A 16,232-nucleotide genomic window follows, 5' to 3' on the forward strand; every position below is an offset into this window, starting at 1 on the left:
GCTGGCGTGTGGACGTGTATCATCGCTCTCTGCCCGCTTCATCGTCGTTTGCTTTCGCATGATTGTGTTTTTCTTTTTCTATGTATCTAGTGAAACTGAATTGTAAGTACAATCATTTCATTGAATTCAATTGTGAATTAAAGGATCTTGGCTTCAACACGCCCTCCGATTACCCGAGGTGCCGGGACTGAAGGGCGGTAATTGCGGGAATTCATTTTCCCAGAATGATCCTCTGTATTGTGTATGCTCGGTGCCGAGGGCGGGAGCGCTCGCTCCGAGCGTATATTGGGTTGGAAATGTGTAGATGAAAATCGTAAGTGCTCTTTTCATTTATATTTTTTTTGACCTGTATGCCCGTTGCCGAACGAATGCGCTCGGCACGGAAACTTTATTCAGTATGAAAGTGGAATCGCAAGTACAGTATTCTTTTTCATTTTCATATATTATTTTTTATTGTAGCAATACTCATTTTGGATCAGTTTCCGAGCTTACCCGGAGATTGATCCTTCCCCCTTTTTATTTTGAATGAAGTGAAATCGCAAGTGCAGTTCTTTTTCATTTTCATTTTTTTATTGAGATTGCTTTGTTGACTGGGATCAATGTTCCGCTATTCACGGGAAGTGATCCTTCCCCTTTTTATTTGTATGAAGTGAAATCGCAAGCGCAGTAGTCTTTTCATTTCATATATTCGTTGATTGCATCAATTCATTATGGATCAAGGTTTCCAGAAACCTTGATCCATAAAGGTAAGGAATGGAACCTTTCACCCTTGCGCTCGGTACGAGGGCGCAAATGCGCTCGATCCGAGCCCTTATTCATTGTGAAGTGAATCGTTTTGCAAGATGCATTTTCATTTTGTTCCTTATTATTGATTGCATCATATTATTTGGTTCAAGTTCCGCTCAGTCAGGGAATTGATCCTTATGCCTTGTATTCGTGCCGATGGCACGATTGCTCTAGGCTCTTATTTTGTTGTTGCGTACATGGGTACTGCTGTGGGGGTGGGGGTGGGGAAACGAGACCCCCCCCGCTCAGTTTCCCTACAGATGGCTCTTCCCCTTGGGGGGGGGGGAGGTTATCGGCGTTCTTCTCCTCGCCCGATCCGTCGAGCGCGGGGGAGGGCGCTCGGTGCCCGATGTACAATTGTATTAGGGGTCTTCCACTCGTTCGGGAGGGATCAAACCCCCGCACGAGGGGATTTCCCCACAATTAATCGCTACTACTATTATTTCCGCAGGTGCTACTGCCACGAGCGTGGACCTTGGTGAGGTATGGGCGTCCTTCCAATTGCAGAGCGTGCTGGTGTCCAGGGGCTGCGGTTCTATGTCTGGCCTACTGCGGTCACCCATGGAGTGGTGACCACGCAACCAGGTGACGACGTCCCTCCTCAACTGGTTTGTACTCGCCTCACGTGGTATCAGTCTTGCCTACAGCCGCTGTGAAGTGCCGTTCGCCGTACCGAGAGGGGGGCGTGCCGCCGCCGCGCTCGTGGTTGCCGCGCTGCAGCGACCACACTTCCGCTGCCCTAGAAACTCGCCCCTGGACCTGCCGCCGGTACCAGGATGTTGCTGGCTGCTGCTCCACTTCCTGTGTTTCCGGTGCTGCCTGCCGTACTGCCGATTCTGGGATGCAGTTGCTGCGCTGGCTGTCCCTGCCGTTGCTGCACTGGCTGTTCCTGCCGTTGCTGCGCTGGCTGTCCCTACCGATGATGTGCTGGCCGTGCCTGCTGTTCCTGAGATGCCCATACCTGCTGATGTCGTCCCTGTTCGTGGTGGTACTACCCCAGACTTTGGTCTGTCTGTACAGGTGCGTCCGGCCCTGTGGCTTCGGCTACAGCAGCCCCGGCTCCGCCCTGGATAGCAGATCTTACGTCTGTCCTGAGAAGCTGACGAAGAAGAGGAGGAAGGTGTCGTGGTCGTCGTCTTCATCTTCTTCATCGTCGTCGGCCGCCGCCTCTTCCCCTTCGACTTCTAAGGTTCTTTACAGTCCGAGGAAGAAGAAGGTCGCCTCCTCCCTCCTAAGAAGCTTCCTCGGGGAGTCTTCTCGGGGACCCGTCTCACCTCGGTGGGACGGGAGGGTCCATTCCGCTGGTCCTCCTGTCCTTCGGGAGCGGGGCCCGTCTTTCTTCCGCAAGGAAGAAGACTACGGGGACCAGAGGGGTACCGGCTAACACCGGTACTTCCTCGCCTGGTGTCAGTGGTGCTGCCACTGCATCAGGGTTCCGTCTCGGCCTCGTCGTGTCGCGGGAATGGTACCGAGTGTAAAACCACCCAGGTCGCCTACCATAGCGACCGTGCAGCCAGGAACCAGACCTCTGAGTCCGCTCAGCGTCAGGTTCACGGCACGGGGCGGAAGACTGGTGACAGCCGCTCACGCGACTCTCACCAGACCAGCTCTCGCTCTCGCGGCGAACAGCTGGCTACCCGGGGGACGTGACGGTCCACGACCGGCCACGGGCTGAGGCTGGGAAGAGGTCCTCCCGTTCGCCGGTGCCAGCCACGGCTGGAACCAGCGACGTGACGTGCCGTGAGGACAAGCACCGTCGGTCCACTGTGACAGTGGAGCCTGCAGGTCGCCTGACCGTCGCTCTCACAGAGAGCGATCGGGTACGGCAACCAGCACCAGCTCTTCTGACACTCGAGATCGGGCCGCTGTGCTCAGTCCAGCCGTTCTCCACAGCGAGACGGTTCGACCAGGCCTGCAGCTCGATCGTCACCGCGGGTTGACGATCGCATGCAGCCCTCCAAGCCTGCTGGTTCTGCCAGCGAGCAACGAGGGAGCGTCAGGTCTGCCTCTCCCGTACCTTCAACCACCTCGGGTTACACCGGGAGAGCGAGGTATTGAGGAGTGATCGTGAGGGGTGCGCCCCTCATGATCCCACCACAACGCCCTACGTGCCAGGCACGGTTCTTGGACCGGCCCAGGGCAGGGGTATGCGCAAGTGGATGGCAAAAGACCGAGAGGGCTGTCGCTGTTCCCCCCTTCTTAGAGGAAGGTTCTCGGAATATGCTCTTGTTCGAAGGGCTTAACGGTCCCACTCTGCAAGATGCTGTGACTTCCGAGATCCAGAGGAACTTTGCCGAGGTTACGGCGCTGATTCGTCAGCACAATGACCTCGGGGAAGGATCGCCGCTCCCACCAGCAGAGCCACGTCTCGGCTCGAGTCGTTTTGGGGCCCGAGAGGGAACCCAAATCGACGGTGGGTCGGCCGCGATCGGAGCTTGCCGACTGTGTTGAACCAGGTAGTCTCGTCTCCGGACAAGAAGGCTCTCTCAGTTCTGGACGGTCGAACAAGCTACTTCACCTCCTCTACTGCGACAGAGGCGTTTATACGTGTCTTCGGACACCGTATTTAAATACCCTTCGGTCCTCCTGAGGTTTCGACCTCGACGAGGACTGGAATGAGTCTGGAGCGGTATCGGCTCTCTACTGTCAGGTGTCGATCAGCCCCACCCAGACGACGTTCACAGTGGCGGCAGACACTTACCTACAGTATGAGTTCGTAACCCTCCTCGGGAAAACGTTTTTCTCCCTGACGATACGTTTATTTTCCCAGGCTCTGAGAGGCCCATCGCCGTAAGGCGATGGCTGCTCCTTTTTCTTCTCCAACTGCTAGATCCGCTGGGGGGAAGGCGAGCCAGTATCCAATTCCTCCCCCATTCCCTCTCTCCTTACGGCTACGAGGGAAAGGGGAGGGATCCTACAGAGATTTCTCTGTAAGATCCCACGTTAGGGGCTGCGCTACCGGGGGGACCTTCGGGTCCTACCTGACGTAAGCCCCGGTCATTGAGGAGGGATCCTGCCCCTTTCTCGATTTCTACGGGAATCGAGAGGACCACCAGCCGATATCGTCTGACGAATTCGGTGGGGGGTTTCGCAGAGTGCTTAGAATTCTACGGAATTTCTAGCCCAGCACTCAGAGTGTTCGAGTTTTTACGATCTCCAAACACTCAGGCGAGACCACGGTCCAAAGTGAGCGAGAATCCCCGATAATTGTTACACGATAATCGGGAACCTCGCTTATGCTCGAATTCCTGTAATTTCTAGCATTTTGGAAGAAGACCGCTGCTGAAAGAAGAGTATCTCACAGTAGGCGCTTAACCTGGAATAGAGAAGAACGGACGGGAACTTCCAGTTTGGCTTGAACTATCGTCTTCGGTATTCTGTTCACCATTGAAGCTTTCCTTTGGGAAAGACTTCTCCTTCACTCTCTTGAATAAGAGAACGAAGGCGGTCGATCTCCAATCCTTATTCTCATTCCTCGAGGGGAAAAGAATTTAGGATGGAGGTCGTGGTACAGAACCTACAAATTACTATACGTATATTACCCTCGCGACATGATTCTTTAACAGTTGAATTGTCCGTGGGGTAGGCGCATACCGTAGTTAACTCTACGGTTTGTGACCGAGACGAATTGTAATCTTAATTGAACTGCAACTCGGGGTTGCCTGCAACCTCCCAGCAGTTATCAGTTTCGATTTTAGATACTTGGTATTGTCATGACAACACCAAATCAGCTTTTGTATTTACCGAAATCCGTTTCGGTTAAATATAATTGCTCGAGCGTATTCTTTATGCTCGATGGTTCTAGCCGAACGCATTCCTTCGTGAATAATGGATTACCTGGCAACTCAGGATGACGAGTCACCGAGAGCTACTGCGTATTGAAACTGCCTGATAGCGGCTCAGTATCAGCTAGGTCTCTGAGATGCACGGTCGGTTACGTCTCTCTCTCCCCTGGTTGGATTGACTACCGAACCGTATCTCTGCCCAACAATCATGGACTTAGGTCTCTGATTAACGGGGATTCTCGCAATAATGAAGGACCATCTACTGCTGTGACCGCTCGATTTTTCATCCGCCTTCGACATTGCGAGAATTTTCAACAGAGATACTCTTGGACTCTGTCATCTTTCTGTTTACCGCACGGTAACAGAAGTCTGTACTAGTCAACCGCTGCATCGCACTGCGATAATGCGAATGATTTTTGCAGACATCTGAGTTTGTCTTCAAAATATCTCGTATTCGTAGGTGTGCAATTTCAATTGCTCGCCCCGAATTAACAGATATGTCAGAAGACATCGCCTACTCTCCGACCTGACAGCTCTACTTCCAAATGTTCAGCCCATGAGAAGCAGTTCTTCAGGCAGTAGTTCCCTGTCTTCATTACTGGAAGCGCTCCGCTTTTATTGCAACTACGGTCCTCACCGGACAGCAATCAATAGCGGTTAGCGTTCTCAGTCTTTGTAGCACAGGTTCAGAATCTTGAGAATCCCTCTCTCGGTTCAGCTGTGAAGACGTAGGTTGCATTTTCTGTACACCTTCGTCTTCAACGTCACATAGTGTTGTTTCTCCTTACCCGAGAATCAACTATACTATGAGATATCTTGCCATCAAGGACCGCGGTCTCTAGAAGGCAATTGACTTTCGCCTGTTGGGCACATGCCTTAAGAGAGTCATCACCTTGCCTTCTGGCATCGGTGACGAACAAATTATTTGTTTAGTCTCTTGGCATAACCCTGTTAAGGCGAAGGTCACGTGACTTGCTCGGGTGCTTGGACAACTTGCCTCCTACCGAACGCAGTCAGTAGGCAGCTGTCAGAGCGCCCAAGTCTGTTACGAACTTCGCTGTGGACTTAGTTCGGTTGTTCCATAACAATCTTTTCTTCGTCCTAACGGCTTGTCCACAGTACCCATACCATCGCACCCCAACATTGAGTGTCGGTGTCCTATCCACTACCGAGAACAACAACTTCGCTGCAGACGGATAGACCAGATGGGTACAGGACATCACCGAAGTCGAGAAGAGGGATAGGTCATTCGACAATTCCCTTCTTTTCCTCTGAGGTAATGCATGACTTTTGCCTGCGAAGTCAAGCATCCAGGGGGATGGGGATTCGTGACGCTCGATTTCGTACCGAATTCGTAGCGAAGACTCTGAACCCATCTTTTCGGTTCCTGACGATCGTTAGAGTCCTTCACAGTCCCCTCCCTAATGGACTTCACCGCCTTCGATGCGAAGGAGATGCTGCTTTGTCCTGTGAAAGCGCGACCGCGCTTTCTGAAGAAACTCGACATCCCAGGCGGAGTGTTGAAGACTCTTCGTCAGCACCAAGATGACCTAGAAGTACACTCCCTCGAGTTACACAAGAACTTCTCCGTGGCGCAGGCTGAAGGCAGGGGTCTGGTACAACCAGACCACTGGCACCTCCTTCTACCTTTTGGATATTGCCCACAGGTCCTTGGATCGTTTTCCTTAGGACCCGTGGTGGCTGCTCAACACGTTGTGTAGCTAACCCAGACCCTAGCAGGCTGAACAGCATCGAGTCCTGGTGTGACTGTAAGAATAGATAAGTGAATGAGAGAGTGACTGGCTTCTCTTCCTATCTTTTTCTACCCCTCTACCTGTGGGTAGAGGGATACGGTCATCACCTTGCTGGATAAGGACGAGATGCCGGTGAGCTACTCGACAGAGCCCATCCTATCCCTTTCACTAGGGATGGGAGCGAAATATTCCACCACTTCCTCCTACAAGGGGGGGGAAGTGGATGCCAACAAGAGACAAACCATAACGTTGTTGCCTCTTGCAAATAGGAACTTGTTCTTGTTTGCTGGTACGAAGAGATACGCTTGCCTCTCTCTTAGTACTTGGTCCAGAGGTCTGACCATTGATCCTGCGGTGCACACCCCGATCAATCGGACAGAGGCTTGGATCCCTCCCTCGCTCTTACGACCAGGGAGGCTTCCAAGGTTGGGCGAACACCAGTCTGTTCACAAAAGACTCAGATTCCACCCACCAAGAAAGTGAGTCTTCCTATTGTAAAAAGGAACAGAATGGTTTGTATGCCGTGTCGGAACAAATGACAATTTGTCCAAAATTGCATTTTTCCTAACTATACAAACCTGAGTCCTTTTACACATAGCCCCACCACCTCATGCCACCCCTCACTCTGCAGTTTTTGCTTGGGCCAAAAGCAAAAGTGATTTGTTTACCTACCAGTCGCGCGCGCGCCTGTCGGACAAGCAGTTAACTACCGAACCCCTTGTTCGAAAGCTTACGACCTATCCAGCTGCCGCTAGTACCTTCCTATTGTAAAAGGACCTCAGGTTTGTATAGTTAGGAAAAATGCAATTTTGGACAAATTGTCATATTGAAAGCTAAATTTTATATTAAATGCTTTACACTTTAATGTATTTTGTCGAATATTGTTATCATTAAACTTTATATTGTAAATGAAAAAAAATAAATTAATACAGTTTACTTGTAAGACCCAATAGGCTGTCGAATACAAGTATAAAACTATATAATCAGTTAGTTCGAAGTAGAGCATTTGTTCGACAAACGATACAAAATTTTCTCGAAAATTTTGTTCGAAAAACGTAAAGTTCGACATATGAACTTTCGACAAACGAGGTACCACGGTAGTTTCCACCAACAGTCTTTCTTCTTCCCAGCTTTTTCCCATTTTATATGGGGTCGCCGTTTCGGATGAGCCGTTTCCATCTATTTCTATCTTGCACTTCTGCCTCATCAATTCCCTTCTCATGTAAATCTCCTCTCACACAGTCCTTCCATCTCTTTCTTGGTCTCCCTCTCTTTCTTCTTCCTTGCACCTCCACTCCCATAGTATGTCTCCCAGCGTGGTCCTCATCTTCCTCTACAGGTGTCCATACCATCTCAGCCTCCCCTCCTGCACTTTCTTGATACTTCCACCACCTTAGTTGACCCCCTTATGTAGTCATTTCTGATCCTATCCACTCTTAGTTACCCAAGACATCCACCTAAGCATTCTCATTTCTGCACATCCATCTTCTTCTGCTCTGCTTTTCTCATGCTTGCTGTTTCCGTACCATACAGCATTGCTGTTCTTACCACCGTCTTGTGAAATTTTCCTTTTAACCTAAGCGGCACTCTTTTGTCACAAAGAACTCCAGTTGTTCCAGCCTGCCTGTACCCGATGTTTTACTTCTTCTTCCATACTTCCTCCAGCGTTAACAAAAGATCCCAAATACTTAAACTTATCAACTCTCCTTATTTGCTCTCCACCAAGCTGAATACTTTCTCTATCATCCCCTCAGTGGTGGTACACATATATTCTGTCTTGGATCTACTTATTTTTCTTATTCCTCTGTCCTCCAGTACTTGTCTCCATCTTTCCAATTTCACTTCCAGATCTTCCCTGCTCTCTGCACACAGAACAATATTATCCGCATACAATATGTTCCATGGTACTGTCTCCCTTACTTCCTCTATTATAACATCCATCACTATGTTAAAGATAAATGGGCTCAGAGCCGACCCCTGGTGTAATCCTACTCTCACCTCAAAACCTTCTGTCTCCCCAACACTGCTCCTCACTCTGGTAAATACATTCCGGTACATCTCTTGTATCAATCGCACATACTTCTCTGGCACCATCTTCTCCCTCAGGCTCCTCCATACCTCTTGTCTCGGGACTCTGTCATAAGCCTTTTCAAGGTCAATGAATACCATATGTAGGTCCCTTTGTCTTTCCCCGAATTTCTCCAATTATTTGCCTCAGACAAAATATACCATCTGTTGTTCCCCTTCCCTTCATAAATCCCATCTGCTCTTTACCTATTTGTACTTCTTCTCTCAGTCTAGCATCTATCATCCTTTCCAGTATCTTCAAGTGTGGGACATCAATTTAATGCCCCTATAATTACCACACTCTTGGACATCGCCTTTCCCTTTAAAAATTGGGATCAATATACTCCCACGCCACTCATTTGGTATCTTTTCCTGTTCAAGGATCTTTATCATAAGATCGTACAGTATATCCACTCCTTCATCTCCTAATGCTTTCCATGCCTCCACCGGGATCATGTCTGGTCCGGTTGCCTTCCCATTCTTTCCACCAACAGTAATTCTCAAAAATTCATAAAACAAAACATTATCTGTTTAAACAATGTTTCTTATGTTTGGTGAGTAATTAGTTTCATTTAATTACTAACTAAAAGCCCTCATCAGGTAGGGTGCAGCACCCCAATTATGTAAAGTTAGAATGTGTCCTTTAGTTGAGTAATTTGGACAGTGTGGGGAGGGATGTGTAATTTTGTATTGATTATCTTACCATACCCTAATTTATTTTTCAGATGATAGACTCTGCTAGAGTCTCATTAAAGTGTAAAATGTCATTATTGTATTTTATAGCAAAATTGGCTTTCTAGAAATGAAATGGACCCATTTTTTATATGAAATAAATGGAATTGTTGTATTTTAGAGGAAAATTGACTGCAAACATGAAATGTACCCATTTTTTTGTGAATGCATTTGTTCTCTGTACTCTCCTTTTTTTTTATGCATTCTCATCAACTTTTGATGCCTTGTAAGTCAGCGCTAGTTTCTCCTGCAGATCTGAGTAATAGGAGCCTCGATCATTCACCATTGGTGATGCGTAAGGTGAAGACGCCTCGTTGTGGTTCCCGTTCTCCTCAGACATCACGTTTCCAGTCTTGGTTCCCTTTGTCATCTTGGGCTACTCTTGAGCATTCTAGACATTTTCTTCAACTGCACTTGACATTGCGTATGCCTCGGGCTGCTTCCCAGTCGCCAAGGCAGGATTCAAGGTATTCTTGAGCCTGGTTTATGCGCTTTGAGTCGCCTTTGCAGCACCGAGGTTCAGTGTATATTTGCTTGTTAGAAAGTGGATTGTTCTTGATTGCTATTGTCTCATTAGCAGAACAGACTGGATTCTCTTCTCCTCAACCAAGTTTTTTGAGGTCGACTCCTTCAGCAATTTCAATTTTGCCTCCTGCTACTTTGGTGTTAGTGCAGGATGGTGGGAATGGTCAGTAGGCTTTTGTTTCCTGTGCAGATGATTGTTTGGTGCTAAATGCCAAGGTACAAAGAGGAGCCAACCATGCCTCTCGTATGGAAAAGGTTTTTACTTCCAAATGTAAGTCGTTTTTAGAGGAACTGTAATTCGTTTCAGCTCAGGAAACAGAGGGTTCTGTTGCTACCACTCTGCTTCCCCAGGATTTCCCTCTAATGAGCCTGAGGGTCATGAAATTGATTCTTGATGCCCAGGAAGAGCAGATAGTATCATCAGCTTTTCAGAGACTGATTAGGGTCTGTGCTAGCTAAGTTCCTGAATTCTTGAGGAACCAGTATTTCAGGATACAAGGTCCCTTAGGAACTGCTAGGCTGGGACCTAATTTGGATCCCCTTCCATCTCCAAAACTGGCTAAGTCAGCACCGAACAGATGTGTATGAATATTGTGCTTACGGTGGCACCGTCATTGACAACTTGACTCACTTTTCTTTGTGATAAGATCATGGCTCTAGCTTTTACTGTCTCTCTCTGTCAAAAGCAAGCAACTAAAGGGGGTAACTACCATTTCAAACCCTGCCCCTTTTTTTCTTTGCCTTATGAAGCTTCTCATGATGAACTCCCTGTCCTCCTATGGAAGGATTGCTGTATACCAGTCTCTTCATCTGCTGCTTGTTTCATTTGACCCTTGTTACTTATGTCCTGGTCCCTCCCTCCTGTGGCTTTTATTCTACCCATCCTTTCCTCATCAGAGTGAGCATTTGTTCAGTAGCCACCTCTTTCTTGGCCTGTCCTTAGATGATTGTTTCTTCTTTCCTTCAAGACCAGTTCCTTGGGTACCTGTGTGTACTTGGGTTTAGCATGCCCGACTGGATCGATGTTTACGGCAGGTTCTGAATAATTGACCGCCAAGGTATATTCCACTACTGGAGGGTCTCTGTTCATTTCTGAGCACTGCAACTTCAGTGTACTCTGCTGCTACTGTTACCTTCATTGTAGTCCAGAGCTTCATTACACTCCACTGCATGTGTACACCTGCTGTGCCAGTGTTCTTACCATACTTATTGCATTACTCATGAATACTTTTTATCACAAGTCTGCTGCATTATCCTTGTTTACAGGTCCAGGTTTACAAGGTATTCCATTACCAAGTGGTCCTGCCTCCATTGTTCTCAGGGGTACCTTTGCTCGAGAGTATCCTTAAGCCATATCAAAAGGCATCTTTGTCTGCTGATCCTGTTGTTCATGAGTTTCTATCTGAACCATTTTGTTCCTCCAGGCACATTCATGACTTGTATTATCACAAAGGTCAGGAATGATAGAATATGAATGTTGATGTTTTGAATAAGATACACAGATTTATCTTCAATTTTGCTACATAGTTCATGTGTAGCATGGAGGTAATTAAAAGCATAACTCATTGGAATTATTACCAGAGCATGCTGCCAAAGGGGAGGGTGGAAAGTCCCAGCTTAAAGTGTTGGAAAATCAGAGTACACTACTACTGTAGAATTGATATATGAAGGAAGTAATTTACTGATATACTGATGTAAAAAATCATGTGGAGTGTTGACATTCATTTGAAAGGATTATGTTAAAATTTAATGTAAATTTCAAGAACTAAGATCATGAGCAAAAGTTATGCTTCAGCTATGAAGGTTGCTGAAAGATTTGATTCTTCTCAGTAGTACTATGTTCAATTGTTTATCCGATTGAGGATGAGCTCTTTCACTTCCTTTGTGTACTTTGTCCTGTGTACTTTGTGTAACAAAAGATGAGCTGGACTTCTTTAACTTGCTTAGCCCCGGAGATCAAATTAGTTGAGGCTTTTCTTAGGAAGTGAGTTGTTAATTTTTTGTTTTTATTTAAGTAAGCCAGTATTAAATTGAGTTTTATTGACTTTTGCATATTTTATGGGTAAGAATATGATGTTAAGGGGGCCGGCCGGCTAATGCCGTTTTTTAACGACAGGACTTTGACATTCATACCACTTAATAAGGTGACTTGGTACATCTCCAAACCGCATATGATTTTCGCCTCTGACCTTCGGTTTTGTGACGCCAGGGCAATTTATCCCGAAAATAACCATTTTTCAAATTCTATCTCCTCCCTTGATATTTAATATTAAGACCTGGGATTACTACCATATATAGACCTGATGTCGACCTCCAATCAAATGGAGTTTTTTTTTTCTAAAAGTCATTTTTTTGCTAGATATGAATTTTTCAATATGGTAAAAAAATAAACCCTATAAATCACGAAAAAAATTATAAAAAAAAAAGACGAAACAAACAAAAAATTGGAAAAAAGGGCTCTATTTGATTGTTCTATAATGTCTTTCTGAGTTATATACCAAATTCCAATGTTATAGCTTTAAAACTAAGTGAGGAGATAGATTTTGTAGGTCAATAAGTATAGTTTTGAGATACGGGCGTTCAAAGTTTTCCTTCGTATTTCTATAAAGACAATGTTAATAAATAATGATTATTATGAATGTATATTAATTTTTTGTGTATTAATAAACCAAAACTATTTTATTTATCATAATTTAATCATAAATGATGATCCCTTTCCTCATATATCGTAGCCTGGGCACTGCTTGAGGCAAGATGGGGCACTCCTTCCTACGTAACCCCCTCTCTTCTTCAACTAACTCGGTTTATTACAGCGAATTTTGTTTCTTCTTTTATGTTAGCGAGATGTTTTCCTTGTATTTTCCTCTTTGGCATGATGACATTCTTGCCGAAACAAAGGTAAACAAACGTAAATGCAAGAGAATGTCAAAGGTGAAACTCGAAGGTGTAATCTCTTTTTACAAAGACAATTTAATAAATCATGATTATTATGAATTTCATATTCCATTTTGGGTATTAAAAAACCAAAACTATGTTATTTTCACTGATAAATGAAGATCTCTTTGCTCAAAGACCGTAGCCTTGGGCACAGTGTGACGTGTGCTGTCAGGCAAGAAGGGGGCGTTACTTGGCAACCCTCCCCTCTCTCTTCACTAACTACGCGTATATTATGATTTTCTGTAATAATACTTGAGCGATTTTTCTTCGTCTGTATGTTAGCGAGATGTTTTCCTTGTCTTTTCCTCATTGGCATGATGAACTTCTTGCCGAAACATGCATAAACATACGTAAAAGCAAGCGAATATCACGAGGTGAAACTCGAACGTGTAATCTACTTGAAGTCTATGGTCCAACTGATTCATGACTGAACCAGATACTCGCTTCTTGCGAGCCACGGAATCTCTACAGATGCCATTTCTCACAATTTCTTTGCCAATAATTATCAAAATTTACGATAACAGAAGAAATATTGCATTTTCTTGTACAGATGAATGTTTTAGGCTTATTGAGTTATGTTTACTAATTACCCTGTAACTACGAAAGTAAGAGGAATTTTGACGAAATATTTCGTATACGTATTCTTAATTGCCATATGAAGCTCCATGAATTTTTTCATGACTGCATTTTTCGCCCTATACCACCATATATAGGTGTTCCGGCCGGCCCCCTTAAATAGCCTTAAGAAGCATTACCTATGATAACAATGAAAATTATTTTGTATTGTACTTTACAATGCAGGCAAAGGTTCTGTACATAAAGTAAACTATTCAAATTCTTATATTATATATTTTGCATTTGCAGTTGTTGTATGTAAAATCTGCCCAAGAGTCGTAATGTCAGTCACTACAAAGAAAAAGCATGTGGAGCGAGAGCTCTATGAAGACTTTTCTTTACCCGAAGAACATCAGTCGATTGTTAGAGTTGTTAGAGCAAGGGGAAACAACTTGCACCAGGTAAGTTCAACAGGATTAGCTCTGTAATTTTAGTTACATTTTATAGTAGACATACAATATTAATTTTTTTTTATGCATTTCCAACTGTAAATTGAGTTACTCTTTCAGTTTAGGAGGTATGGTATTTTATATTAAAATTCATCTTAAAATGTTTATGTTATGCATTTATTTATGCATATATTATATATGTACACAGGGAGTCCCCAGTTAAAGGCAGGGGTTCTGTTCCCGTCTGACGCTGCTAACCAAAAATCGGCGATAATAGCACTAAAAACCTGCTTAACGGCGCTGTTAACTGGAGATTGGTGCTGCTAACCCAATCTCTAAAATAATAGAAATTTAGTAGCAAAAGCAGATACTCTTACAGGTCCCCAGAAATTGATACTCATAGGGCAGGATTACAAAACTCAAATTGTCAATCTTGAAATCAACAAGACTGTTTTACATTTAAGGACAAGATCAAATAGTGTTAGACTATAAAGGAATCTTGGGTCATTGTAAAAACATTTGATTTGCTTCATGAAAATTTCACCATAACACCAAGCACTGGGGCACTTTCAGCCATTCAGAACTTGAGACAAAAAGTGATTTGGAAAATGTAGGAAGGGAGATAAAATGCTTAAAAGTTTGAGTAGCTAATGATTGAAGGAATGCTTCAGTTAGCCTTCAGTATGCAGAGTAGGTATTGATAACAGCTGCTGTAGGAACAGTTCTTAAAATCTGTGATGTTACCACTTTACATAGTTTTTACTGCAGTGCCCTTTTTTATACTGAATTGTTCACATGTATCTCTTCTATGTTTCTGCTAATTTATCAGTAGCATCACTGAAAATAGCAAAATTCAACTTTTTATATTCAGTAGATTACTTGCATTTTAATGCAAATCTGCAAACAAAAAGCACTGAATATTGACATTTGCAAACAAAAAGCACTGAATATTGGCTTTCAGTACATTAGTGCAATTTTTCTTCCTATGTAAATGTTTGCAGTGATACCTTATGGAAATACTGTCTGTGGCAGCCTATGTTCATCAGGTGTCTTACAGTTATGATTTTTCACAAGATTGTAAGATATTAAAACTATCTTCATAGATTATTTAATTTTAACTTCAAATAGGTAAATTAGTACCTTAAAATCTTAGGACTAATTCATTCAGAAGCAGCACGCCATCTTATTGTATTCTTTTCCAAGGTCAGTGACATTTGGATCTTTACAGGTTGCTGCACCAAATGGAGAAGAGTTCCTTGTATCAATGCCTCCTAAGTTTCGCAAACATGTCTGGATTAAAAGAGGAAATTATGTGGTGACGGAACCCATACCCGAAGGAAATAAAGTGCGGGCAGAGATTGTTCGAATCCTAATGAAAGACCATATTAGATTTATTGAGCAAAATGGTAAATGGCCCTCAGAATTTACTCTGCAGGACTGTGAGAGCAAAGATGAACAGGAAATTAGTAGCAGACTGGACAGTATTAAGGTCAGCAAGGAACTGACAGATGAAAGTGGCTCAGAGAGTGAAGATGATGATTTTTTGATTGAAAATCCGAACAGACCAAATGTTTATGTTGATGAGACTGAGTCCAGCAACTCTGAAGAAGAAAGTGATAGTGAAGCTGAATCTGATGAACAATTAGACAAAAATGATAAAAGTGTAAATAACTAAAATGTAACTGAAGTGGTCCTATTTATAAGGTGTAAGTGACTTTATATGAAATACCTTTGCCAAGCATGCTGTAACAAAAAAAAAAGGACTAGTTGGCTTTTGGGTATTCCAGTACCAATGAAGGTAAAGCTAATCTTGTTAAAATAACCATATGTTACTGTTGGTAAATATTATTTATAAATTTTTGTGTACTTTTTCTATGAATATTTCTTCATAAGGGGAATCTTTGAATAAAACATGTATAAAGTCTTAAGGACATTCCCAAGGATTTCTTATCCTCTCTCTCTGTCTTTTTTTTTTTTAATGTTAAGCTAGTATAATTATTATTCTTAGTTCTGTAATTAGTAATAATTCCTATCGAAATACAGATTGTTTAGGACTACTCCACAGCAGAGTTTGAAACAGAAATTGAAGTTTGTTAACAAGGTAGCTACTTGGTCTTGTTATCAGCTTCACTGGAGTACTGGCAGACATTAACATTCCACTTAAGAGTGGAGATACCTGCACATCATCTTCAGTAGCTAAGAGGAGTAAAATTTGTGGGCAGGATAAGGTGAAGAAAACCCAGCACGCTTCCTCATTGTCAGTCTTATTCTCATCTTTTTGCCTCCTTAGGAAGACGCCTTCTCACAAGAAGTCCTCTTACCTTGATTGAGTGCCTTCCTCCTTCAGAGGTTGGTGACAGCATTCATTAACCTGTGGACGAGATGTCTGACACAGGTAATTTTTGACAGTGTTCTCTAAGGTTGCTCATGAACCAGTGTCACCCCATGTGTGCTCAGACTTCCTGTTCAAAGCTTTAGAAGTGTCAGTTCTGCCTTCTCACTGCATGTGCATGATCCTGAGATTGTGTGCATACAGACAGGTTTGTGTGCACCATGTCACCACCATACAATACCAGAGAGTATCATGATCTGTATGTGTGTGCTTGTGCTTATCCTCAGACATTCTTGCTTTGTTCAAAACT

At 44.1% G+C, this 16,232-nt stretch overlaps 1 protein-coding gene across 2 annotated transcripts in view; it reads left to right on the forward strand.

Annotated features, from left to right (window-relative positions):
* The window catches only part of LOC135200025 (probable RNA-binding protein EIF1AD), a 36,021-nt gene extending 20,498 nt beyond the window's left edge, over positions 1 to 15,523 (forward strand). For both annotated transcript variants that reach the window (XM_064228253.1, XM_064228254.1), the window contains exons 2-3: positions 13,451 to 13,602; positions 14,819 to 15,523. In XM_064228253.1, coding sequence (XP_064084323.1) covers positions 13,451 to 13,602; positions 14,819 to 15,265 — 599 coding nt within the window. In that variant the 3' untranslated portion in view covers positions 15,266 to 15,523. The remainder of the gene's footprint in view (positions 1 to 13,450; positions 13,603 to 14,818) is intronic.
* The last annotated feature ends 709 nt before the right edge of the window (positions 15,524 to 16,232 follow it).

The sequence above is a fragment of the Macrobrachium nipponense genome, chromosome 26, assembly GCF_015104395.2.
Source record: "Macrobrachium nipponense isolate FS-2020 chromosome 26, ASM1510439v2, whole genome shotgun sequence".
NCBI lineage: Eukaryota > Metazoa > Arthropoda > Malacostraca > Decapoda > Palaemonidae > Macrobrachium > Macrobrachium nipponense.